The 27,862-nt window shown below is 38.7% G+C and overlaps 4 protein-coding genes across 5 annotated transcripts; 3 read left to right on the top strand and 1 right to left on the bottom strand.

Annotated features, from left to right (window-relative positions):
• The first annotated feature begins 1,767 nt into the window (after positions 1-1,767).
• LOC145889089 (uncharacterized) lies at positions 1,768-5,033 on the top strand. Of its 2 annotated transcripts, none has more exons than XM_082979972.1 (13): positions 1,768-1,980; positions 2,042-2,188; positions 2,240-2,356; positions 2,437-2,528; positions 2,654-2,834; positions 3,055-3,143; positions 3,217-3,310; positions 3,374-3,493; positions 3,556-3,673; positions 3,736-3,922; positions 3,997-4,164; positions 4,225-4,369; positions 4,430-5,033. In XM_082979972.1, the coding sequence occupies exons 1-13, from the start codon at positions 1,885-1,887 to the stop codon at positions 4,508-4,510; spliced, it is 1,635 nt and encodes a 544-aa protein (XP_082836098.1). In that variant the 5' UTR covers positions 1,768-1,884; the 3' UTR covers positions 4,511-5,033. The 2 variants fall into 2 exon arrangements, with proteins under 2 accessions (XP_082836098.1, XP_082836097.1); XM_082979971.1 differs by having other exon boundaries at positions 4,219-4,369.
• Positions 5,034-6,222: 1,189 nt separating this feature from the next.
• LOC145890274 (uncharacterized) lies at positions 6,223-6,951 on the top strand. The gene has a single exon (XM_082981291.1). It carries the CDS (start codon positions 6,223-6,225, stop codon positions 6,949-6,951), a length of 729 nt encoding a protein of 242 aa, XP_082837417.1.
• A 5,117-nt stretch (positions 6,952-12,068) lies between these two features.
• LOC145890658 (NADPH--cytochrome P450 reductase-like) lies at positions 12,069-18,845 on the bottom strand. The gene is made up of 14 exons (XM_082981787.1): positions 18,667-18,845; positions 18,434-18,500; positions 17,953-18,070; positions 17,722-17,882; positions 17,528-17,652; positions 17,272-17,466; positions 17,081-17,197; positions 16,849-16,967; positions 16,363-16,544; positions 16,014-16,163; positions 15,577-15,734; positions 15,134-15,334; positions 14,775-14,918; positions 12,069-13,520 (listed from the first exon to the last, which is right to left on the bottom strand). Exons 1-14 carry the CDS (start codon positions 18,813-18,815, stop codon positions 13,376-13,378), a joined length of 2,031 nt encoding a protein of 676 aa, XP_082837913.1. The 5' UTR covers positions 18,816-18,845; the 3' UTR covers positions 12,069-13,375.
• A 944-nt stretch (positions 18,846-19,789) lies between these two features.
• Positions 19,790-27,013, top strand: LOC145889365 (E-selectin-like). The gene is made up of 16 exons (XM_082980312.1): positions 19,790-19,922; positions 20,000-20,085; positions 20,630-20,731; positions 20,974-21,103; positions 21,405-21,542; positions 21,743-21,869; positions 22,855-22,967; positions 23,648-23,845; positions 24,222-24,416; positions 24,786-24,971; positions 25,184-25,369; positions 25,468-25,653; positions 26,088-26,199; positions 26,264-26,418; positions 26,489-26,652; positions 26,716-27,013. The coding sequence occupies exons 1-16, from the start codon at positions 19,865-19,867 to the stop codon at positions 26,887-26,889; spliced, it is 2,310 nt and encodes a 769-aa protein (XP_082836438.1). The 5' UTR covers positions 19,790-19,864; the 3' UTR covers positions 26,890-27,013.
• Positions 27,014-27,862: the final 849 nt, after the last annotated feature.

The raw sequence follows: 27,862 nt of genomic DNA, 5'->3' as shown, positions 1-27,862 counted from the left end.
TGCCTATAAATAAAATATTGCTTACTTCACCATTCAAGTTACGTGTCGTTTGCTGTATTATTCAGCTAGCACAACAGCAACGTGCTGATATAGAACAGACGCGGTGTAACAAATAAAAGAAACGAAAATTATATTAACAGGCACGTCTTTTCTCTTTTTCTTGCCCCTGACTTGCCGTTTGTGATAGTTTCATATGATCTTCCCAGAGTTGTTTGTTATTTCACGTTTCTACCAGTCTGCAGCAACTGACATGAATGTATACAAGTGTGCAGACCGTATACATTCATGTCAGTTTCTTTGTATTGTTTTATTTATTTTGTTTTGAAAAGCGTTGTTTTTTAGTGATACTATTGATGCCGAAACATAGACGAAATATATAAATCATAAACAACTGAAGGAAAAAAGAATTTAGGTTTGCGCTATAATATAACTCGTTAAAAAATCAGATACCACTAAGTCTTTGTTTCCATAAGACTGCCGGGAGATAACCCACTGTTTAAGAGCGGATAAAAAAATAATCTTATGTAACCTCGCAATACGAATAGGTAAGCTTTTGCATACAGGGCGTGAAATTCAGTGACAACAACGTTCTTGGTCCATGTAGGAAAGCTCCTTGACATTCACTCTAACCATACTACAAAGGCAGTGTACAAGAATATTCCCTAATAATTTTGTTATGCTCCACTGATATCCCAGATACTTATATTCAGAACAGGAGTAGGAGCCGCCTTGTTTTTTTTCGAACATGATTTCCGGTGTGCAATGTGCGAGGGTATGCCCACAAAGGAATGGTATCATGTTATCGACTCCGGTGTTTACCACCCCTGATTAAAACCACATACGCTTCCGGTTAAATAGTTGTTGAAAGCACTGAACTTTGCAGAAAAAAAAATTATGTTTTGAAATTCCTAGTGTGAAAGATGATCTATATTCTGTACATAGTAAACAAAATATCTGCCTCAAAGTGAAAAGGCGGAGTGGCATCGCAACCAAAGTAGCTGAGATCGAAATTGACAGCGTAAACAAGAACTGTAGTAGACCTATCGCCTTACTGGTAGAACAATTACATTCGTGTGAGATCCACGTTTAGTTAGTTCCCACGTACAGATGATGCATAATGTGGTTATCGGATTTCATTAGGAAACCTTAAATGGAAGTTGAGTTGCGCCTGGCAGGACTGTAAATAATACGGATCTGCACTACAGATTCTGTGGTGTAAACCATCCAATTAGGTTGTTAGCACTTCAAAACGAGCCAAAAAACTAATTTTTACCTCCAAAAAAGCTATTTCTTTTCCTTTTTTTCTCCTAGATTTGCTCTTTTTGTGTTTTTATACTGGAATTTCTTATGTTTGACCTTGAGAACTCTTGAAACATGTATGGGAATCTCAGGACAGTCTTACATGGCAACAAAGACTTGGTATCGAATTTTTACAACTCTGGCAAGATCATTTGAAACCAGCTCAAACAGCGAGTCAAAAGCAAGAAAACAAAAGGAATGTGATCTATTTGAAACCAACACTATGTGATCTATGTGTGTTTTTTCTTTTGTTTTCGTGCTTTTATTTTTTTCTTTTGTTTTCTTGCTTTTGACTCGCTGCTCGTGTTGGTTTTATATGATCTTCCCAGAGTTGTTTGTGCTTTCACGTTTCTGCCAGTCTGCAGCAACTGACAGAATGTATACTGGTGTGCAGACCGTTTACATTCATGTCAGTTTCTTTGTATTGTTTTACTTAATTTGTTTTAAACAGCGTTGTTTTTAGTGATACTGATGATGCCGAATCATAGGCGAATTATATAAATCATAAACAACTGAAAGACTAAAAACTTAGGTTTGCTCTTAGATATCTTGTTTTTACCTTAAGTTGCGGATATTTGAAAAATAATGGCTAAAGCAACAAAACTTCTCGTGACGAAAGAAAACTACATGGCGAATGATTTGGTAAAATCCAAATATTTTTGTAAAGTTGAAAAGCAGGAGGTAATTGTTTTGTATTCAGAGGTTTTTGTGATATTTTAGCAGCTTTTTATTGCCTCCTCAGGAATTGCAAGTGGTTCTTCAACTTTCCACTACTTCGGATTCTCGAGTACGAACTGTGGATTTTCACTATGTGCTTGTTATTGATGTCAGTGGTAGCATGTCAGAATCAGTGAAGGGGTCGCGACTCTCCCTGCTGCAGAGAATTAAGGTATTTATATTTCATTTTTAATATGCATGTTGCTAAATTTCGTTATTTCAGGCATTTGCGGAAAAGTTTGTAGAAAAACTTGATGGGAGTTCAAAACTTTCTATTGTGTCTTTTTCATGTGAAGCTACGACACGTCTAAAAATGGTCACAATGGACGCAAATGGACGAGTAAGAAAACCAATATTTACCTTAATTTATTTTCACATGTCAAGATATGCAACATTATTAGAAACAAAGTTGTTTTGCAGAGACTCGCAAAACAAGTAATAGAAAGTCTGGAGACGGACGGTAAAACAAACATTGGTGAAGGTCTTCTTACTGGGTTAAGAACCACGAACAGGTAATTTTTTACTTCATGCTTGGCAGGTATAGGTTTTGTAGATACAATTCGATTGACACAACTGCGTAAGCTCTGTGTATTGTTATCAATAAAACTATGTAAAATCCATTGGTTGTTTTCGTAAGTCGGGATAAGATGAGAGACTGCATCATCTTATTTACGGACGGGGAAGCAAATACGGGGATTACTGACCCCGATGAACTTGTCACTGAATACAAACAAGTGGAAGAGAATCTCGGAAAACCAAGTCGGGTGCCGATATCAGCATTCTCGATCGGATGTGACAAACCGCTGATGTTACACGAAGTAGGCTGACTAACATGAACAACAACTGGTGTACATCTTTCCCCGTGAAGCTTTAAGCTATAATTTTAACCATCGTGTAAACCAGATTGCTTATTTACGTGATTTTTTTAAACAGTCTTAATACAAAATTTGCGAAAAAACATGAGAAACTACCTTGCAATAATCTTTCTCTGAACAACGAAAATTTTAACCTTATTAAAGAAATGCATAAAAAATTTAGCTCTCGACGCAACTTGGATCCGAAGCATTTTATTGGTTAAATGAGAATTGTGACTTCGACGCCGATTTGTTCGCCCCACTGTTATTAAGGTGATGGTTTCTGTGGATGACTAAATGACGTACAAGCAATGATACCGGTTTATTACAATCATTTTGTTTTTAGAAATAAAGCAAAAGTAACTGACATATCTGTAACCTTGACTTGTGCCCAGGGATTTAAGTTTTTCCTGCCAGGAATTTCAAGAAAATTTTTGCAGGTTCCTAACTCTAGTGGTAGCTCAAAAAAGTGTTTTTATTCAAAACCGTTTACTGCTTTTAAGACGGATGTCGATCGGGAATTTCAATCTTCCGAAACGGAATTGACATACTTCATGCACATTGTTCCAGTGTCGATGGAAAAGCACATTTGGTTCAGTCTAATTTCGCCTTCATTGTCGAAGGTAAGTGTTGTTTTCTGGCCAAGTTCCTGTCGAAAATAATTATGTGTGTGTTTTCACCTCAGTCGGAAAATAAAACAGTCCTTACAGTTACCAAAAAGTGCATGGACGCCGATGCGCGCCCAAGAGAATCTCACGAATATTTGGAATTGAGACTGACACCAATGATCAACACCTCTTCTGGTAAAACTGATCTGTTGACGGCTTTAAATAAATTAATTAAACAGGATTAATTGTTTTGTGAGATACACGGATCGCAGAATTGAGCGAGAAAGGAAAAAACATTCTCCAAAATACTGCAGCTTACAGCATAAGCGATAACAAAATCGACGATTCATGGCAAAGCGCTCAAAATTCTTTCACGAAAGTCTTGCATGAAAAATGCCGCATGATTGTGACAAATAATTTCTCCAAATCTACCGACCTTCTTCGGTATACTGAATTTTTCTATATAATTTATATATTTATCAAATTCATACATTTGAATTGATATTGGTCTTTAAAAGAGAAAACCCTGAAACAACAGAATTCCAACGGAACTTCGGAAATGCGGCAAAAGAAATTCAACAAATTCAAACAGAGGCCAAACTTGCTTTAGGGCGCGACAACTCTTTCTGCAACAAATTGTCTGTAGAAACAGATCGTTTAACCAAAATGTTGGAATTTGGAAGCAAGTAAGTAGGCCTATATGTTTTTTCATCACCACATGAACACTTCTGACAAAATAGTATCAGACAACAAGGAAACTGGGGACGTTTGGTATCAATGGAATCATCCCTTGCATCTGAGATGCCAGCAGCTACTGGAGTGTTTGACCCTGACATTTCTCGTCCATTTGCGACCGAAGAATTCCAAACGGAGATGAATAGATATATGGAGGTGATTAAACATTTCTCGAAAAATCGAAAGGTTTCATAATGTGAAATTGTTTGTACCCAGAACCTCCGACAAAATCTACTACGCCTTGCACAACTTTTCGTTCCAATAGCTTATGTTGCTGAAAAATGTTGCATCCAGTAATCAAATCAACGATCCAAAGGACTAAAAACATGCTAAAATTTTCGTGTTTCTAAGTAGTTTAGCTTTTCGTGATTTTATTACTATAGTCTTGTAATGTTTAACAACTATAGTCTTATAATGTGTGCTATGTATAGACTATGGCTGTCGTCAGGGTTTCCATCGGCCAGGACTAAAAATAAGCACGTTCGTTTATTATGTCGATATTGGATTAAAGCTTATTTCAGAACCTTGTTCAATTTGGGTGTGTTTTTTTTTTTTTTTTTTAAGTCTTAACGATGATGAGCTTCTTTGAAGACGAAAATCGATTATTAATTCGTCTGGTTCGTTCAAACACACTTAACGGAAGGCACTTCTAGATAAGAAAACTAAGCACGCCAGTCCAAAATAAGCACACAGTATGGTAACCCTGGCTGCAGTACCTATTGTGTGCACAATGACTGACATTAGCCTTAAAACACAAATTTGTAGTCTTATAAAACGTTGTTTTTTGCACATGTTAGCAAATAAATTAAATTAAACTTTTTGGAATGTTTTATGCTTTTATCAATAGATCTAATCTTACTGTGATACCAGCGAGTGTTCCATCTCCCATTCAGCTACAGGATGTTTATTGTCTACAAGGTTTCTTTATGTACATCGTTCTTCTTAGTGTGTTGACAACTACAGTGCTTTCTTGCAACGGCAAACGCCATTCACAATTCCATACTTTATGCTACATAGTTGCAGCTTTAATTCGCCAGACATATTGTAGCGTTCCAATAAGATCGCTTGAGAGTTCCTTTGCCACTGACAGCTTTTCGTAAACAACTAGCCGCATAAATGTTACATAAATGTTGTTGGTCATTCGCAAACTTACTTGGAGGCGAATTTTATTTCCATAACAAACTGAGTGACCATTCAGTTGTTGCACTGATCGTTGTGATACGTAACAAACGAAATCGTCTGAAGAACTGATCAATACCAAACAACTGTATTGCTATCAACTAAAACGTCACGAAATTTCAGTTTGAACGAATGCGAGTTGTGAAGGTTGAAAATTTCAGTTCAAGATATTTTTCCATCTCCCATTCACATCGAAGTAGGAATGAAAGTAAACGTTGGGACCCTACTTCTCTGCGACCTCCATACCGCCGCTAGTGGACGTGTAGCGCAAAAGAATTTGCTCACTTGTTTGCGTTTCATTTCCAAGTTTCACGCTTTCGTTAAATCACGTATTCTTTTACGCCACGTTCTTTTTCACCTTTTGTTATTTCACCTTCCACCTGTTCACTTAAATGTTTTGTATTGATTTATATTTTTGTATTTATTATTTAAGTGTCTCGAACGCACCAGTCACCGCACGTTGATTTGATATCGTAGCGCTAGCTCCCTTCTCACGTGACACGGTTGGGCCAATGACTGGCGAGAGAAAAGAAAAACCGGACGAACACGAGACGCTAAGAAAAATCGTTGGGCGGACTGTTTTTGGGGGAGATTGTGTTTCGGCTGTGCCATTTTTATGGTTTTATGAACAAGATTTTATCTAAACGGTTGTGCTGGAACAGGCTTGTGGTTAGCCGTGAATGCAGCGTCCTGAGAACCAAGGAAAGCGTTTATTTTAAGAAGCGTAACACGAAATTGGCGAGCACGCCAGGACGCTGCAACCACAGAAGAAGAGTTCCTGTCACACGAGAAAGGACCAAGGTTCGTCATATTTTTTCTTGATCCGGAAGATGGCTTTTAACATCGGCATGACTCCCCCGCATTTTAGAAACGGAGACAATTTTAACTCATTTTTACAAGTTTTTAATTCTTATTGCGCCAGCATAAAGGCTACCGAAGAGGTTAAGAAGCACCTTTTCTTAACAAATGTTGACAAAGACTTTATATGGGATATTCAAAACGGGGCCGATAATCTGTACGAAATGCAATTTGAAGAGATAGTTACTAAAGCCAAAGCAGTCGGAGTAAACGCCACTGGCCAATGCGCGCTAAGAAGCCAGTTGGTCAACCGAATCCAAGGGCCACAAGAAGACGGTAGAACTTTCGTGTATGCCATAGAAGCTTTAGCCGCCCGTGCGTACCCGAGGGCAGCCGACGCCGCCATTAAAAATGAGGTGATGCTTCTCGCTTTATTGCGGGGTCTCAAGGACCGCCAACTAGTGGACTCAGTTAGACAAAAGTGTCCACAGCGGGATTTCAGTGTTTGTGCTAAAATGGTCGTCGAGTCCGATGTGTCACACGGCTCTCTTCCCGTTACATCGATAAGTTCAACCCGAAATCCTGAGTTGGTCGAACTCAAAAACACTTTGGTCGAGCTTAATTCGAATGTGCAGCGATCTATTGATAGCTTTCGTAACGAGCTCGATGCCATGCGCCGTGATTTCGACGTTCTCCAGCGACCCGGACCACCAAGGTTGCGCCCAAACCATCAAGTCAACAATCCCCATCGCAGGTGGTGAACACCGCCCAGCAAAGGCCGACACCAAGTAAGTCGCGGGTTACCGTGCAAGGAATAGCCAAGACGAACAAACAAAATCGCTACCTGAACATATTGTTGGGAGATCGGATCGTGTGCGCTTTAGTAGACACCGGCGCGACAATAAGCGTATTAAACCGTCGCGTATATAAGTCACTTAAAGCTACGCCTAATGGGGTGTTACAACCCTTACCGTTGGAAACAGAGTATGTCAACGCTTCCGGAGAAGTTATTTTGATGGACGGCGCTGTCGATGTTGACGTAAGGATTTGCGGGTTACGCTTATCGCAAAGAATGTGCGTGACACGCTACATTCAAGAAGAATGCATTTTAGGCCTGGACTTCATTCAGAGCAACGGTTGCCAACTCTGTTACAAAAAAATGTTGTTCTACGTTGGATCGGGTTCCGCGGCTCTACTTTCTTCCCCCTTCCACTGCAAACGCACAGATGTACGTCTAAAAGAAGATGTGACGATCCCACCGTTTTCAGAGATTCGCATGTTGCTCGCCTGACTCCGATACTGACCTCCGGCAACGTCACATGTTCGTCTGACGACAACTGTGTTGCAGTGGAATCCTTTCCACCGCCAGGTTGTGAGTGCGAAGACAGAGGATGCATCAACAGTGAATATATTGCTTCGATCACGACAACAGCGCAACGAACCCCAAAGGCCGGCCGCTCAGGAGCGGGAAACAAGCCGCGTTTTGCACAGAGGCAGGGGATCTCGGTCGGACCCACTTGGCCGAACACGCGATAGATACAGGTGATCATGCACCGGTCCGACAACCGCCACGACGGATGGCCCCAGGAAACAAAAGGAAAGTGGAGGAAATTGTCGGGGAGATGGAGCAACAGGGTTTGGTGCGCCCTTCGCAATCGCCGTGGTCAAGTCCCGTCGTTCTGGTTCGGAAAAAGTCTGGCACTTTCTCCTGCGGACTGATCATTCGTCACTCCGGTGGTTGTGGAAGTCGCGGGAGATGTATGGCCAGTGTGCGCGTTGGTTTGAACGCCTCGCAGAGTACGACTTCACACTGATTCATCGCCCGGGAAAAAAACACGGCAACGCCGATGCACTAAGCCGCTTGACCAATGAAGAGGAAGAAGCGATGCCATTTCCGGTCAACACTTCCTACGGCACAAACAGTCGTCGCAACGGTACAGAAGAAGTTTATTCCTTAGACTTGCGTCGCTCCATTGGACTGCCATACGAGGAAATAAGTAAAGCCCAACACGACGACCCCGAAATTTCCCCGGCTTTTAGGTGGTTAAACCTTGGCAAGAGACCACCTTACCGAACTGTTAGGTCTGCCTTGACGATGACCAAACACCTTTGGGGGCAATTCGGGCGGTTAATCGTTCAAAACAACTTGTTGTATCAAACGAGTGACTCCTTACATCAACCGGGCGCGTGTGTGTACCGCCTTATCACTCCACAGACCACCAGAGAAACGATTATGTCCGTTTTGCACGACGCACCACTTGGCGGTGGCCATCTCGGGATGGCAAAAACCTGTTCGAAGATCGAAGAAAGACACTTCTGGCCCGGTTGGAGGACCGATGTTGAGGCATATGTCCGTTCCTGTCGCCACTGCCAAAGAAGTAAGAAGTTTACAGCAAGGCCCCGCGCTCCGTTGGTTCCTTCCGGGGAGATGCAACCAATGGAGCGGGTCGAGGTGGACATAATGGGGCCACTTCCGGCGACCTCCAGTGGTAATCAATACGTATTGGTTGCATGCGACATATTCACTAAATACGTGCGCGCATGGCCACTCAGGACGCAAAGGGCAGAAGACGTAGCCGGGACAATGTTTCATCGTTGGTTTACGGTACACGGCGTCCCGGACGTAATCCATTCCGATCAAGGTGCAAACTTTGAATCTATTTTATTTAAAGAGCTAGCACGGTTGATGGGCTGCCGAAAGACCCGGACGACCGCGTATCATCCTCAAGGAAACGGTGCGTGCGAACGCAACAACCGAACAATACTCTCCATGATACGGAATTACGTACAGCGCGATGAACGGTGCTGGGATGAGGCGCTGTCGGCGGTGGTCGCCGCCTATAATGCGAGTGTCCATGAAAGTACAGGTGTGTCACCACATTATTTGTTAAATGGCCACGCTCTACGACTCCCAGCAGATTTATTCGGTGCTCCCGCCCAGCGCGATCCATTCCCGGAACCACTGGAAGGGCTACGCGCTAGGCTCCAGTTAGCTGAAGAGGTGGCCCGTGAAACGTTGCGGAAACAAAGACGGCGCATGGCGTCGCAGTACGACCGACATAAGAGGGGCAAACCGCTGAATGTGGGTGATTTTGTTCTCTTAACAGACCCCGCGGTGAAGCCAGGGATGGCAAGGAAATTCCACCTTCCGTTCAAAGGCCCGTACAAAGTGGTGGACATCAAGTCAGCCGTGGCGTATGAGATCGAGGACGAAGAAGGACACCGAAAAGTCGTCCATTATAATCGCCTCAAACAAATTCAAGGTGAAGGGGCGGACAAGACGGAGGGGCGACCAACCGTGGAAGAGGAAGTCCGGACATTGCCACCTACGGGAGACCCCACGACACAGGTGGTGACCTGGACCAATATCACCGAAAACGAAGAAAATGCGCAGGCACCGAACTCTCGCGATGACAACGGAATTGCCAGTCGCCTTCGCGTAAATCGCCGTCCCACTCAGCGCTATTCCCCATAAGTCTGCACGGGAGTGCCTCGACATAGAGGGGGGAGTGTGTAGCGCAAAAGAATTTGCTCACTTGTTTGCGTTTCATTTCCAAGTTTCACGCTTTCGTTAAATCACGTATTCTTTTACGCCACGTTCTTTTTCACCTTTTGTTATTTCACCTTCCACCTGTTCACTTAAATGTTTTGTATTGATTTATATTTTTGTATTTATTATTTAAGTGTCTCGAACGCACCAGTCACCGCACGTTGATTTGATATCGTAGCGCTAGCTCCCTTCTCACGTGACACGGTTGGGCCAATGACTGGCGAGAGAAAAGAAAAACCGGACGAACACGAGACGCTAAGAAAAATCGTTGGGCGGACTGTTTTTGGGGGAGATTGTGTTTCGGCTGTGCCATTTTTATGGTTTTATGAACAAGATTTTATCTAAACGGTTGTGCTGGAACAGGCTTGTGGTTAGCCGTGAATGCAGCGTCCTGAGAACCAAGGAAAGCGTTTATTTTAAGAAGCGTAACAGACGTTCCATCGTCACTATAGTGGGTAAACATCCATGAATAATGCTTCATTGCCAACAAGTTTGATTGACAGCATCAGCAAATTTCATCCTGAGTATCCTGTGGGTCGGGGGAAATAAAATATATTTGTTTACAAACATTTTCCTTGTAAGGTTAAAATTAACCTTTAAATTTGTTAGTTGAGAAACGATAAAGTTTAGTTTTAACTAATCAAGAATCAAAACCCTTGTCTGTTTGTTGCAAAAGAAAAACGCACACAGACAACTACTAAGTTACGCGATGGTATAATATTACCAAACAGCTTGCTCTCAGCTTAAAAAAAAAAATTTTCTATATTGCTGTTTCCAATAATTGTTACCCAGTGCAAGAATACTTCCTGGCAAACATAGACATTTTCCTTGCAGAAGTTTTCGCTCCAATAAATTATGTTGTTCAAAAAATGCTAAAGTTTTAGTATTTCAAAGTAGTTTAGCTTTTCGTAATTTTATATTTTACATCAACAACTAGCTTATGATGTGTGCTATGTGTATAGACTATGCATGTCGTCAGGGTTGCCATTGGCTAGCAACAAAAATATCAAATTTACTGGATTTAAGTAAATATCAGAAACTTTTCTCGATTTGGTAGTGTTTTTTTAAAAAAAAGTGCTGTTACTCAGGACGCACCACCGCCTCTTCCACTGACTCACGAGGCCACCCTTGGTATCAGATTCTAATATTCTGCAATGATGTTATCGGTGTTTTCAAATATTAGTAAAACTCCACTGTGGCGGAGGTCAGTGTGACGCTCGCTAGTTTGTTAATAAATGTTTGTTGGTCAATTGAGTGCCCATTCAGTTGTTGCACTAATCGTTGTGATACGTAACAAGTGAAATCGGCTGACGAACTGATACCAAACAACTGTATTTGTTTGTTTTTTATGTACATTGTTCTTCTTAGTGTGTTGACAATTTCAGTGCTTTCTTACAACGGCAAACGCCATTCACAATTCCATACTTCGTGCTACAATGTAGCAGCTTCTATTCGGCAGACATTTGCAACATTCCAATAAGATCACTTGGCTGCTTAACTAAGTCTGTTATGCGTGTTCTTGCAGTAACCTCCGAGACTTCGAGAGCAGATTTATTTTTTTTTATAGCGGTAGTGACTGAGCATGCAACTTCTACGTCTGTTCAAGTAAGCGCGTACCAGTAAGTTATAGCGAATGTCAGGTTTAGTTGGATGGCAGAATGTAGAAAAGTTAACACAATAGGTATTTATAATAAGTTGCGATAAAGAAGGTCTGTCGTCAAGCCGGATGCCAGACAGCTGTGCGAGTACTGGAAGAAAGCCAACTCCGCCAGTACCTTCGTCCCGTCTGCGTTCCAGTTGTGTAAAGAAACAGAGATGAGGAAACATGTGTGGTGCTACACGTGCATCTTTCCTGGAAAGATTATTTCTCTCCGATTGTCCAATATCTTGCGGTGTCAGGTGTTGGAAAAAGAATGAATGTCAAACAAACATCATTTGTTCCACCAGCCTCGTAAAACTCTTTTGGGGCGATAAACATACGTCACACAAGCAAGGCGGGGAAAATACATTTCTGTGCAACTTTCGTTGGCTTTTAGATCACTAATTTTTCATTACGAATAAAGCAGTAGGACACCGAAGTATAGTTAGTGACTTTGTTTTAAAATTTGCCGCCTCAAGCATTGAACAATTAAATTTAACCTCTTTTAACTGCATTAATGTGCCAGGATGCTAATTTTGTTTAAAAGTCTATCGTTGACCCCTCTGTGTTCTTATCGTATTGTTAATACGAATATTAGGAATGGAAAAAAAATTCCGGGCCGACAACTTGCCACTACCATGACAAAAATGGATGAAGTTGCAAAAGGATCGAAGTAAAAATTTCGTCACCAAATTGCGAATTCTTTTACCACGACAACTAACTCTTAATATGTTGCCATCACATCACTGCCAGACAAATTCTTTCAACACGCAACAATCTGTTGTATAAACACACAACACGTCTCATCATGACAAAATTATGCGCCAACATTACGAAATCGATTGACGAAGTACAGAGTACTGCACAAAAGAGGTTACATTAATTAACATTCTATTTGCAAATACACAATGATGTGTTTTCTGGCAATATAAGAAAAACCGAAAAATGCACAGGTTGGTAAAGCTTGACGTCATTTTGAGGGAAAAGCAACAGGCGACACAACAATATGGATGTCGAAAACTTGTTTACAGTTTAGAAATTTAATTTGAGAACTGAAACTTCAATTTGACGAAAATGCACGGGCAAAATATCTTCATATAACAAACATCTCTTAAGTCTATGAGTAATTGACAGAGAATTGGTAAACAATAAATGAGGTTTGAAATTTTATGTCTCAGTATAAAAAAAATTAAGCGCAGCCAAACCCTTTTTTACTACACGAGAATATTTATTCGAAACAAAAATTGCGTTACATCGCTGTATACTGACGGGAGGGAATAATAAGTTAGTTGTATTTCTAGAGTAAGTAAACACATCTAGAGCAAAAAAAACTGACTTTGCTCGAGTGGCCAACTTTCGCCAAATTAGTCGGTGATATATTGATTGCATGATCGCAAATTTAAATTCAAACAGAGACAGTGTACAAAAAACCGTGCAACACAACACCACAAACATCACCGTTTCCCTGTCAATACGAGGATATACAAGGAAGTGTGTTTGTTTGCGGTTTCCGAACACCTCAGGTTGACCGGCGACTTCCGCTTCTCTTCCTCATACTTCCTTCAACCATTTTGTTATGGGTTTTATTTTACAGGTTTGGTAAAATTAAAAAAAAAAAAAAAATATCTAAGCAAGCAATGCTATCTTACGGTAATTAAATTAACTAGGGACATCATACCAAGAGGCAATTTCCTATAAGCGTGTTTTGCACAGATCTTGTCATCCGAAAAAAAACAGTCAAGACAAGACAGATATGCACAAAATTTGTGCTAAAGTGCCAATAAACCTAAACATTAGCCTGTGATTGGTGCTGAATTGGTTTCGGGCAAACAGTCGCAAATAATATCATCAGTAATTTCAAATTGCACAACAGAAATCACAACAAACTTTCTATACACGAAAATGGAACGGTTTATGACGTCAACATCACGTGTTTTGTGAAGTTGTCGTATTCTTCTAAGTCACCGGCGTGGTTGGGTCAGAACAAGGTTGGAAATTAACTCCAGACATCGGCAGAATATCTCCCCTTGTTCATGAGAGCTCTCACGAAGTCGACAGCTTGTTGGTGAGTTTTGCCTCCGCATTCACTCACGATGTCAACTATTGCGTCATGCACGTCACGTGCCATGTGTCTCGCATCACTGCATACAAACGAGACAAAATTTACATGCGGTTTGGTAGCAGTGAAGCAACAAAAAATATTATTTTTGGTAAATTTTTTTCTGAACAAAAGTTCCACAAGATTTATATGGAGAATTTGGTTGGAGCAGCAATCTGCTTCTTGTGTTCCGTGAACTTACAATCCAAACAAAATCAAGACAAAATTAAAATGCGCTTTTTTCAAAAATGTTATTGGGAGTATCGCAACATTTTACGGGTTTTGTGACGTATGCAGGTCGATGAGAAACTGGACGAAGTAATTTTTATCAATTACGTGGTTCGTTTTTTAAATCACACACATTAATCTTTAGCATTAGCACGACAGACTTGCCAATTGTGACCCTAAAAGTGACGAGATGACCGGATCTATTATCTCAACCATCATTTACCTCATAGACAAACAACTTCACCAGTTCAATCATGTACATAAAACAATAAAACAACTTATTTCGACGCGGTGTTTTCAACTGCAAAATTTAAAGTCAGAGGTTGTTTAGGGAACTTGACTGACGCTGGGATAGGTTAAAGATTAAATGTACAAATGCAGACATTGGTAAGCGTTCCTAGCATGTGTTAGCATAATTCCGTACATCTCTCGTAACCTCTACTCCAATGCAAACATATCGCCTTATATGGGGTTGTGAACGTGATGATGAAATATTTGGCCAAAGTCCGTTTCGAAGGTGAAACAGTTGGCTTACTAGAAAACTTGATTCATGAAAGTGTTCAATTATTAAAAGAGGCTGAGAGGATCTGACAATTTGGGATGTATCCGAAAGGACTGAAGAAAAATACACCACTTTTTTTGCAATTTCTTGATTTAAACTATTTAATACTAATAAAGTTTAACCAAATATGTGATGGTTTCATGTTCATCTGTTTGGTCAGGTTGAACAAACTCGCACATTCACAACCATCCAGCCCAAAACCACAACATTTACATCCACATATTTTTGCTGATGATAAAATTAATCCATTATTAATTTCACCAAACTGTTTGAAAAATTCATCACCTAGGATTGACCTCAGGCGTTTTAGCATCACAAAACATTTCTAATATTATTTTGAATTTTTTTATGTCCATAAACCATACCTTCTGATCATTTTATTTTATAGTTTTACCATAATTTACGATCTAAAACATTAATTTTCAACCGAGGCAAGGAACGAAACCAATATTTCTTATACTTCCTCTGACTAATTTTCGGTAAAAATAATAAAGAGGTTATACTGACCCGCAAACGTATATGTGACCATGGTTGTCTATCACGTCCCAGACAGACTGCTTGTTGTTCGCGATCAGATTTTGAACGTAAACTTTATCCGCCGAGTCACGTGAGAAAGCGAGGTTAAGTTCGGTCAAAACTCCTTCGTTCTTCCTACAAAAATATTACAACAAACCTAGAGTTAACATCACACTTTCTGATTGGTTTATAAACAGAAGGGAGTCAAAGGAATTGGACCTCCAAAAAAAAATTATAATCACATTTTATCATACATCATATAAAAACAAAGCTGTGGTAAGAATCTACAAGCGGGTAACATTTAGTGTAAAATATCCTGAACATGATTGAAAGGTCAGAATATTACACACCAGTTTTCCAGATTCTCCTCATATATAAAATCTTCGGATCGCTTGCGGCAACCAAAGTAGAGAATTGTTTTTCCAACATCTTTTCCGTTCCTCTTGTGAAATGCACGATCTTGTATGAATCCCATGAATGGAGCGAGTCCTGTGCCCGGCCCGATCATTATAACTGGATGGGAAACTTTGAAGGGAAGTCGGAATTGAGATCTGGAAATGTATTTTTAATTAAATATTTGCCAACTGTATGTATAATAAAGTTGATCCATATCTTACAAACCCTTTCGGTGACACTTTTGGTTTAAAAATGTTAGTTTTTCAAAAAAAGCCTAATTCAGTTGTTCAATAATTATAGTATAAGTTATATTCTGTTTAAAATTGTACATGCACTATAAGCGCACCACACTGATGAAAAAAAATGTAAAGTTTTTTTTTTTTATCCATAAACTTACTTTCTCACGTAGATTGGGACAGTTGGAGTCGGAAGTCCCTCACCAGGGGTGGGGATTTTATGTTTGAGCCAATTTGTGGCAACTCCATAATTCATATGTCCAGCGAGGGTCTTGTATTCCACAACAACAGCACATATGTGAATGCTGGTTGCATATGCCTGCAAACACAAACATTCATTGATGCAACATTATGATAATAGTCTGTCTGTCACAACAAAACACCATATCAAAAACCAAATTGGGAATATGAAAAGTTATTGAAATCTGTTTTGTTTTCTTATCAACTAGGACCACTCATAGAACTACAAAATATAAGATAACCTTATTAAGATACGGCAGTTTAACCACAATAAAGTGAGAAATGTGGAATTTAAGGCCTAATAACGGCTATATCACTTCACCAAATTTGTTGTAGAAGAGTTCATACTACAACTAACCTTTGGTGAGCTGGCAATGGAATAATATCGAGCTTGTAGGCGTGGTAGAAGTTCACATATATGATCCATAGGAGGATTGCATGATGGAACCTCATCAAGGATGGCTAGAAGGTGACGTCGACTGTCCATCACCCATTGTTGATACTTTTTCTGATTCAGGTATTTGCATTTCAATAAAGTTGGCACATTTTTTGAATATGGGGGTAATACATTAAGTTCATTGATTCTAACATAAGTTATGGTTGATATATCACAACTGGCTTAATGATGAAAATACTACATTCATAATGCACAGGAAATGAACACATAATGACAGTCAATTAATTCTCACAAATCTGTTTTTACAAACCTTTCCTTCGGGTGTAGCAGATGAGAGTAACTTTAAAAATTCCTTGTCTTTCTCTTCTGTGCAATATTCAGCGAACTCATGAAGAATGTTGGTGCGTAGAGGATGGGATATGTCAAGATAATGTAGAAGTGCAGTTCGGAAAGTTGTTGGACATGGAAATGGATGTCGTTTGCTTGAATCCTCTGCACAAAAGTTTCTCACATGTCACATTTTCAATTTTATAAAATGTGCACAATTGTGCTGCATGATTTGCTTGCAATCCATTTTACTCATTTGGACTTCTTTTAATATCTACCTCTGCTGTAGGGTTATACCAAGTATTTAAGATAGACTAAACTATGCAAATGTGAATGTTCCTCTTGTGCAGAATGGAGTAAAGTGAGGGATTCATTAAAAATATTTAACCACCTAAAATATAGATGGCAGCATGCACAGGCAAAAATAAATTTATAACAAAAAGATTGACCTGAATGTGTGTTTACTTACCATCAACGTTGTTCAGGGTAAACAGAGTGTCAAGGTCAATGTTTAATCTTTTCCCAAGTTTGTCGACCATTTCAACATCATTGGTTGGGTAAACGGCAACATGATCGCCAGCTTCATATCTAATATGTTGATCACAACTGGGTTAAAAGCTAACTTTTAACCAAAACACCAAAATGTTAATAATTATGACTAATTTAAGTTTAAAGCACCAGTCATAAGCTGAGATTCTGACCTCATCCTTGAACCAGTGATGTCAAACTCGATGTGCATACAAGATCTTCCACCACCTTTATGCAATTCTCTGTTAACTATAACTGTTGCAAGGTAAGGGTTCTTTGCATCGTATGGCCTTAAACAGATAAAAAAAACATTATTAAGATTAAACCAAGTATACATAACAAAATGTAATAAACAGTATCTTACGGTCTTTGGTTTTCATATGAATGCAGTCTGGCTACTTCTCCCTTGTAAACAGTATTGGGATCAATTTCAGAAGGTTCGTATTTAATGTAGTTGTAAGCTCTGAATGATCCATCCTCGACAGATGCTTCAATTCCAAACTTCTGACAAACATTTGGCCAAAATCCCTCTTTCCATGTCACAAAATCTTCTTCAATGCTGTTTTAAATGACACCATTAAAAAATATGTATTGTGTTTATTACAATTAATTCTGATTACTTGGAGTCGTCATCTCCGAGACCAAGAGTATAGATGCGATCACCACCGAGTTCTGCCATTCTCCTGTCCACATATTCACCCATGAAGTTATAATGTTCATACGTTTTGTTTCCAAGACCGAACACCTGTAACAATTCCAAACCATGGAAGAAATATTACAAAACTATTTTAAAAAATAAAAAAAAAACACTTACAGCATATCTAAGACCATTCAACTTGGTTTCTCCCTGCTGAAGCCAATCATAGAAATCTTGTGCATTATCAGTTGGGTCGCCTTCGCCGTAAGTAGCCATACAAAAGATTACCACGGAATTTTCAATATCAGTTAGTTGTGGAAGATCATCAATGTTCATTTCTATAAAAATGGAAGGTTGAAAAGATGCATCTTTATTGTGTTAAAAAAACATTGCATGCAACATATTTACCTTCTGGGTCCAAAACCAAAGCCTTCATTCCATATCTTTGTGCATCTTTAGCCAAACGACCAGCGAATTCCTCTGCAGTACCGGTTTGTGAGCCATACAAAATTGCAATATTTCTTCCCTGTAAAATGTTTTTGACAAACATTTATATGATTTAACGAAAAGAAACCACATTTTGCCGACTCTGCTGAAGATGAAAAGAGAATGTGACAAAATGTCAATTAAATATTGCAAATAAAAAAAGTAATAAAAACTATAGACACTGGATCAATGAACCAAGCTACCCTGACAGGCTGTCGTTGGATATCTTTATTGAGAGTTTTTGTGCAAAGCAGAAAATTTCGATCAAGCAAGCAGCTCTATAGTTGTTCAATACCAGAAAAATATATTTTGCCTGAGATTGCTATTAAACATCCACAAGGTTGTGTGCTTGATGTTTTCTGCTTCAAACATTACAATCAACAAAATATGATTATAAACATACCGATTTTTTCATTCGTGCCAAAAATCCTGCATCAAACGACTCTGATCTTTGAATGGCACTGGGCTGACTGAAAACACAAGTATAATGATTCCAAGTAAGCACAAAATCATGCAATGTTACAAAAATATGCAAAAACAACAACTTTACCTTGTAGAAACATAACAGAAAACTAAGTCAAAATATCAGAAACAGTATGCCTACAAACTTTTCTACAGTCATCACAGCCAACTTACACAACTGTCAATTTCTTAAATTCCTCATCATTTGGTGTTTCATCTTTTCGGAAAACGAACCAGTAGACAAGAAAACCTGCAAGGGCAGAAAGCAAGAAAAGATCAAGTGTGGAAATAAATGGTGCAGATTCTTCTGGGGGTTTATCCATTTTAGAAAACTAAGTAAATTCAACTATACCAAATCTGCAATAAAAAAAGCTGGTTTCAGTTACCACACACATAAATAAGCTACAAAAAAATCTTGTCTGTAAATGCACATATTGATCAGCTCTGCTTTTAACTGCACCATGAGCAGCAGCACGCTACAGGAAGGGAATAACACGACTGCATCTGTTTATCACCTCAGACCTAACACAAATCACAGGAACTCCATAATGCAGCCCTTTTTCGCAAATCAACTATCAGCGATTAATGGAACTGCCCATACAGATCACATCATATATTACTATTACGCCAGAATTAAACTGCGCCATTGAAGGATGACGAGACCTTCATTGCAACTTCTCAATCACGCTTATGACGGAGAAATAATCACGTTTGTGCGTATGACGTCACAAGGTTCCGCTCCATTAACAACTAACCGGCGTCTTGCGCAACTCTCCACCTAAAAAAATATTTCTTACTAGAACTATTAAAACACGAAAAAATAAAACGTTCTGTTTTCTTGGTGCAATTTTTTAAATACGCGAATAAATTTACCAAAATAAACTATTTGGGACAAAAACCAGCCGGACCCATCCGGCTTACTTTCAGCACTGACAATCACCTGGTCGAAAAAAAATACTAGGTAATTTATTCTTGGCCGTTATGCCAAGTTATTTGTAGCTAATGTTGTGTAAAGAGGAAACAATAAATTACCCCTGGTTTACTGTTACTGGCAAGCAGGATTTCGGGTTAAAAGTTTGTTTACAGTTTACAGTTACACTTTTAGAACATCCCTTGATTTCTACAAAACTAAGTTTGTCCGGCAAATAAGCCAGGTATTCAGGATAAAAATGGTATGTAAGTATAATTACGCGAAAACGCAATATTGGTATATTATTAAAGTATAAATTCGTCGCTTGAGCGTGCTCTTAAGTTGATAATATTTTTGGCAAAAAGCAAAAGTCTAATCGGAGGCCATGACATACAAAGTTTTTCAAGGTTGAGCGCAAGGCATCTTTTTATGATTTAGCTTTTCAGTGAAATATTCTGCGATATGTTACCGTTTGGCTGCATTTTGCTTGTGTTTGTGAAATTGTTCGACGTGACTAACAGTAAGTTAATTTGTTAAACTCTCATGTGTATATAAACGAATTAGATACATGTTACTTTACATTTCTGTTTGCTGTAGGTCTTCAGTGTTACACTTGTGTTAATGCACCAACCCACGATGCATGCACAGTGTCAGGCCAACTTGTCACTTGTCAAGCAAACGAGGTAAGTTTGTTAGAAACATTCTGATGTAACATATAATGCAATATAGCCTACCCATAACACTGTTTTGATAAAAATACTTTGGATGTTTTACAACAATAATTGTGTAGCTTCCATGTTACGTCTCATGAATCAACACACTCAAACGTTTTGCGCGTATTGTGTATTGACACTATATCTTTCCGATAGTTATCGCAACTTTGGGTTCAGTACAAAAAAAGGATCAACCACATTCACAGAAAAAAATTGGATTCGACCGAATCCAAATAAAATTAGTCAATTTTCTGTCTAATCGCAATATTTATTGACGTCATAAAGTTTAGTTTTGGTCACAATGGTTGTTTCACACCAAATTGCGACTGTATTTTGCCACAGCGACGTCATTCTACTTTGGTATCGATATTCCTACGCTGATTAGGCAGTGCTTCTTTAGTACAAACACATATAAATCCACATATCACAATGCGCGATTCCAAACACCGCTGTTTGACTTTAAGATAACGCACATTGCATGTAGGATTCGCAATCAGTATTTGTGTTTGTTTAGAATTCATGCGCAACCGAAATCAGATGGATTTCAACAGGTCGGAGGCAGCAAATAACTAAACGGTGCAAACAAGTTCAAGCTTGCTTCAACAACAGGAATGTGGTATGACGTTTAGATAGTTTACCAATACTGTTCCGATATTCCACATTAATTTCGTCAATCCCAATGAAAGACGCGGAAAGCAAAATCAAATAAATCTTTTCCATATTTTCGTGGATTAAAAACTTTTCAACATTGTTTTTTGTCATGTAATCTTCTCACGCCATTAAATGTACTTGAGCTTTTCTAAGCCACCCCGCTTAAGTTTTCATAATTTTAGTTACTTAATGTAGTTAAAATTGTAGGAAACATGTAAAGCAAGAAGTCCAAACGCGATGTGTTACTGTTGTTGTGTGGAAGACAGATGTAACGTGGATGGATTGCATTGTACAGATGAACAAAGTAGCGAAAAGAAAATAGGAGATGTACCCCAAGGTATATTAATGCATGGTTAACATTTTTTGTAAGGAGTTTACCAAAAGAACAACCTATGGGGAACAACTTGGCCGTGTAACAAGCCATGTATAGAAAAGCAAAATAAACATGTACTAGTTTTCACTGATCTCTTCAACCACATAATGTGCATTTTTACGCAAGTATGGTTCAAATTTTTCGGCGATCACTTGGTAAAAACACTTCTTTTTCCATAATAAAGACTACTAGAATAATGCTTACTCATCCAATCAAACTGAATAAAAGATGGACATACGTTTTTTACACATTACATTTATCGTAGCAAGTAAGTGTTTCCCGGCTTTCAAAAGTACAAGACACGAATCGGTGAGGTGTACAAACCAAAATTACGTGGGCAGTCGTTGTGCGATGGTCTGCGGTAGAGGATACGTCAATGGGAAATTGAAAACTGCTTTTTGTCGTAAGTACAAACACCGTACGTGCGATTACGACGAGTTACCTTATTCCTAAGATTTGAATCTCATCAGTTTTTAGATGAAAAAATTCACAAGATTAAAAAAAAGGTATAGTCTTTATGATGGAAATATGTTTCTTTTTTCACACCATATAATTGTTTTTCACTTTTTGTAATTCATCGAATATTGTGTGTTTTTTAAACAGAGAAAAACGGACGTTGGAGAAATTCTCTCTCCCAGTGTTCCCCGATCAAATGTCCAGCAAATAACTTGAAGTTGCCCAACGGTGTTGTTCGTTGTTCGAAAACAAACACATTCGGAAGTATTTGCAGGTTGGTAATTGGAGTAAAAATAATGAACCATTTTTAAATGAAGTATAATGAACTATCATCAACACCAACAATGTGTTTTTGGTATTTAGAAGTCGTTACGGAATTGCAACCGTGCGTAAAATGCAAACAAGCTTGAAACAAATCACTAAAAAAGATACTTTCCTAAATTTCTTTCAGCAATTTAAACAAAACTAGTCAATACTCAAATTTAATGCCCTGCAGTAAAATTGAACAAAATCGTTTGAAACCATAGTTTTATGTCGAATATTACAAGTGTTTCTGCTCTTGAAAGGTGCAGTGCGTACATGCGGTTTTAAGGCGAAAAAACTTGTGTTGAAAGCCCTTAAGCAACATAAAGAAATGTTATGCGAAGTCTGCGGTTGCGTGCAATCTTAAATGCGGAATGTTGTGGGTTTTCTTCGTTATCTCTGATATAAGAGTGCAAGGAGTTCACGTTATTTGATGATCTGCATCATATTGGCAGCAACGGGAAGAGAAAAACGTCAGTCAGATTCATCAAAAATAAAACAGTACAGGAAGCAGCCAGCCACGGGTTTGGCGAATCACATTTATATGGAGTAAAAGTCGGCTTCCTACTCTATTTAAACAAATCCAAAACTTGTCGCACAATTACCACATTGCGGTGACATAACATGGCATCATGCCATTACTTCAGGAAGTGATTTGACAAATGTTTGTAAGTGTTGGGAAAAATACACGAGGAGATTGTCATTATATAAATTTCCTCAACAGCTTAGAGCATTTCACACGAGATTAATGTGTTTTGCACGATATGCAAGAACGCACGCGCGTTTAATCTTTGCTTTAATGTGTGCAGTCTCAGTGATTTTTGAGTAGCGCACGTTCACACAAAGCTATACGTCCTCTTAAACGCGGACAGGGTTTCCAATGACATGACCACCATGGTAGTACAAGGTAAAGTGGGACCTTGAACGAATCAACAATGTGTCTTTGATGTGCACAGATTTGTTTGCAAGCCAGGGTATCAGCGACGGGGAACCACCCGCTCAATCTGCTTACCGAACTGGAAAAATTTGTCACGTGGTAGATGGAGTCATGCAAAACCAACATGCACGGGTAAGTTTCGTTTAATTTATGTTGGATATGTTAACGTTATCGAGAACATTGCAGCATTAAGGAAAAGTTCCTCCCACAATTAGAAAGGCAGGTTTAGTTATATTTTTTATCGCCAAATTGAAATTTATATAAAATAATACTGTCATGCACATGCGTAGAACGTCTTTTTGTTCGCCACACTGCACATGGACGTCGCACACTCCCGAAATAACACTTCTGCTTGTATCATTATAGTTGACATTTTACTTTCAAGCGTTTTAGTAAAGGTTATCTTACATTATGTCACAGTCTGTGGCAACAAAATCTCCTTTCTCACGATTTCTTGCCGCGAGAGTGAAGTTAACTAAACAACAAAATATACACTCGGTACAAGCTGAAAGGTCGGTGTTTAGATGTTACACAACTTCGGGTGAAAAGTGAAGTTGCTGCGTTTAGATTTCCCGACAGTTGCATGGCTGAATGAAAGTTCAAATATCTCATGAAATAAAAAGTAATAATAACTACCAAAATTTATCACAACAAAATACTACAATTGTTCAGTAAATAAATCTGCTAAAATCCAACCGAAGTTTTGCTTCATTGACATACGTCACCCGTAAATATTTGTGTTTGACAAATGTCTGTTTCCCATCCCATTTTACTTTCATTAACGCAAATGTCCCATATTAATTCCTAAACAGCTGTTCAAAGGACATGTCCTGCTACGCATCCCGTTCCCAACTCTCACGTCGAATGCACGAACAACACACAGACTGGGTCAGAGTGTCAGTACAATTGTGTCGACGGCTACGATCTGATTGGACCATACTTAATCACGTGCCAAGATAATGGATCAAGATCTTTTCCCACGTGGAGCGAAAATCCTCCAGAATGTCGAAGTAAGATTTCTATTAAAACAGTGAAAAAGTTAATTTATATAAAGACTGAATAGTAACGTAGCCTACAGTATTCTCGACTCAGACAAAACGTCTACGTTAATTTTACGCTAGAAAATCAGTCTATTTTCAATTGTAATATGCCCGGCAGTAGCAGTAGTACAATGACAGAAAAGTAGCTGTGTTTGACACAAACTTTCAATATTATATGTCTAATTTTATAAGTTTTATTATTATGTGACAAAGCTGAAAAGTGCCTTTGGTTAAGCGCGATTACATTAAATAAAATCAATATCACGTACTTGTTTTTGCTTTAAAAAAATCTGGAAACTTTTGTTAAAAAACATTCTAAACTGAGGTAAAATGTGGTAATTTGCAGAAACTCCCCAATGTCAGGCTGTCAATATCGGAAAAAACTTGGACGTTGAATGCGGAAGTAAAATACTTGTTGTCGGTACAACTTGTCGCTTCAGTTGTCGTGGAGACTCGACGCTAAATGGTCCCAATTCAGTCACGTGTGTTCAGAATCGGTTTGGTGAACTTGCGTGGGATGAATCACCTCCAAGTTGCAAAGGTAATTCAATAATTTGTTTGCAATTTTTTTTCGTTTGCTTTACATTGCCTTCACTTAATCGTAAATATGAACTAATTAAATTGTTTATCACCCAATGTGGCCAACTTGATTATTGCGATTCACAGCAATTTTTTAACACGAAAATAACGTTCCTATTTAAAACTAAAAATTTTAGTTTTTACTATGAACGTTCAGTCCTAAATTCCGGATACGTTTAGTTGTGTCAAGGTAAACATGAATATTAATATAACAAAACTATTGCAATGTGCATTACGTTCAATATCACGTTGAGTCACATACTAATTAAACTAAAAGCGTTAAATGGTCGCTGCGACAAACAAAAAAATGATCAAGGGATATGTTTTCCAGATATTTGTCCGGGTTTAAGCCAACGCGACCATCTTGACATAAAATGCAGCGATGGAAATTCACAAGGGTCAGTTTGCAAGTTTAAGTGCGGGAAGTACTACGATCTGATTGGTCGAGAGTCTATCACGTGCAGAGAATCGGGATCGGGCAAAAAGCAGTGGGATTTTGTGGAACCAACATGTTTAAGTAAACACATCAGTAAAGTTGAAGTTTATCTCTAAAACCTGGAGGCTTCCATGCAAAGTCAAAAATATTATGACTTAATCTGTAAACTCGTACGTGGCGCCCAAAAGGTTGGGCCACAAGTTGTAGTGAAAATTATATTTGGGATACTAATAAAAACAGTTTGGGAACCTTTAGTTTACCATGCCAGAGTGATAACATTTTGGTGGTTGCAGAACGCTGTCCCGCATTGGAAGAGCCAAGGCACGGAAAGTTGATGTGCAGCAATAATCGTTACATTGGAACACAATGTAATTTTATTTGTGACGAAACGTATGACCTCATTGGAGCTGCTATGACGTCATGCGTTGCCGGACCGAGTGGAGAGGCGATTTGGGATCAAGGCGTTCCTTACTGTAGAAGTGAGCTTAGATTATTAAAAAAAGAACTAGCGTTTATAAAAGTGCATTCAGAAATGATTGATTAAAAAGTATTTTAACCGTTATCCCTAATCACGCAGAACAGCGTTGTCCGGAAATTCCTCAAGTGCCGAAAGGAACATGGAGTTGCACTGATGGGAATATTGTAGGCTCTACTTGTAACTTTACTTGTTCTACTCACTACAAAGCCCTTCCCTTGCACTCGAAACACAGAATCTGTCAAAAAGAAAACTTGGAATGGAATAATCCAACACCATGCTGCTCAAGTACAATCAGTTTGTATCGCGTAGGATCTTTGTTAATGAGTATTGAAATAAAAACACACGGATTGTCTAGGCTGTTTTAACAGAAACAAAAAGCCAATATATAAAGGTTTTCTTGTTCCAGACGTTTCGATGTTCGTAAATGCTATGTTTATAAATGATCAAAACGGATGTAAAAAAAACTGCACATGGCGCACTACATGCTGCAAAATTTCATGAAAAAATATATTGACTGCATGATTAAGGATTTTCTACAGTATAAAAATACAACACAGAAAAAAAATCATTGAAAACCTTTCGCGACTAAATAAAACTGAGTAATGCTTGATATTTATATATTGCTAATTGTTTTTAAAAATGTAAGTTACTATCCGTTCAAATAGTTCTGTGTTCCATTAAACGTCTTGGTCAAATCAATAATATTATCACCTTTCTAGGAATCTGTCCACTCTCGCCTAACATAGATTTGGTGATAGCTCTTGATTCTTCTTCATCTGTTGGTAAGAGAGGATGGACAATCATGATCGAATTCCTCCAAGAACTTGTCAGGTAATGTTTGGTTATAAATATAAGTTATGACATTGTGACTCAAACGTGTTTTCAATGTATATAGTTTGTACAATTTTTCCGAAAACACAACTTGTGTTGCTGTTTTTCGCTACAACAAGTTTATTGATAAAAGGAACGTCATTCCTTTTAATTACGTAAAAATACATGGAAAAGAAGCTCTTCTGCGCAAAATTGCAACAATCCCGTACGATGGATCAGGTATAAAATCCAGTGTGACGTTAACTTTTACTCCAATTAGAACAGGTATACTTTATGTGCACTTTAAAAGGTACAAACACGGGCAAGGCTCTCGAATTTGCTGGTCAAACCATGTTTTCACCGCACGATGGCGACAGAGATCACTCAGCAAATGTTTTGATCATTCTTACTGATGGAAGATCCAATGACAATGTTGTTCAGCCTTCTCAAACCCTAAGAGACAAACATGTTTTGGTAAAACTTTGTTCGTTCAAATATTAAAGTTTACATTGACAAAACCTTGCAATACTTTCACAGACGTACGTTGTTGGAATTCAGTCGGTCAAAGGAAAATTAGATGTTGATCAACTACAGAGTATTGCAGGAAGGCCCCAAAACTTGTTTCTTACGAGCAATGGATACGAAGGATTGGGACGAAACTTTGCAAAGGAGTTGGCCCAAAGCCTTTGCCCTAACACCTGCACTGCTTAGCACGAAAATTTATTGTATTATAACTTTGCTGTTCTATAGTAGCAAAATATTGTTACAAAAATACAACTTGCATACTAAAAAGTCACTTCGCTTCGCTCGACCCCTGCGAATAAAAACTCTTGGTATGGAGCATTGTGACGCAATAGCGCAGTTTACAAGTTTATGAACAGAGTGTTGTTAACAAATATTTATTGTTGGTTAAACAACGTTTGGATTCCTGAGAGTAGAACTTTTACGATGTATCATCAGCAAATGCTTAAACATGTTCCCAATAACATGTCGGGTGGCTTAAGACCGCCTTTAAAGCGTCATCTGAATGACAAAAGGAGCGACTATAAACAGCCCGAAAAGTTACAGTTTACCCAAGAGAGCAATCAATGGAAACAAGGATACAATTGGAACCAACATTGGGAACTGCAGCAAGCTCCACCTAACATGCCACATCAGCAAGGTAATTTTAACTTCCATTATTTTAAGATGCATGACACATGTCTTGTTAGATTATCCACCTAATCATCATGCAGCCTCGTTTCAAAATTACAATATGGCGCGATTCTATTCACATGCACCACGCCCTGAGTATTCTTACACGCGAGGTGCATCGGGAGGGCCAACATTTAATTCATGCCAACAGCAGCCATGGCGTTATCCGACCATTGAACCGCAATGGCAGTTACCAGCAATTGCCCCCAATTATCCACCACCAACACAACCAACCAGAATTTTTGAATCATCGTCTCGAGCACATCAGCAAATAGAAACCCAGCAGCAAACTCCTCAGGCAAAGAATCCAAGTTTTCAGAAAAGAGATGAACCAATTTGTTCTAAGTATTTAAACAAGCAAACATGCAGCTCATCAAAAAAACAATCAAGTTCAAAACAAGAAGGTCCTGACAAAATGAAGGCCATAAAGAGAATTTTGAAAGAAAACAAAGTTTTTGTGGCAGCAAATGTTTATGGAATTTACGCGTGG

This window comes from Ascidia mentula, chromosome 2 (assembly GCF_947561715.1).
Source record: "Ascidia mentula chromosome 2, kaAscMent1.1, whole genome shotgun sequence".
In the NCBI taxonomy this organism is placed as follows: Eukaryota; Metazoa; Chordata; class Ascidiacea; order Phlebobranchia; family Ascidiidae; genus Ascidia; species Ascidia mentula.
This window is presented reverse-complemented; position numbering and strand designations above follow the sequence as displayed.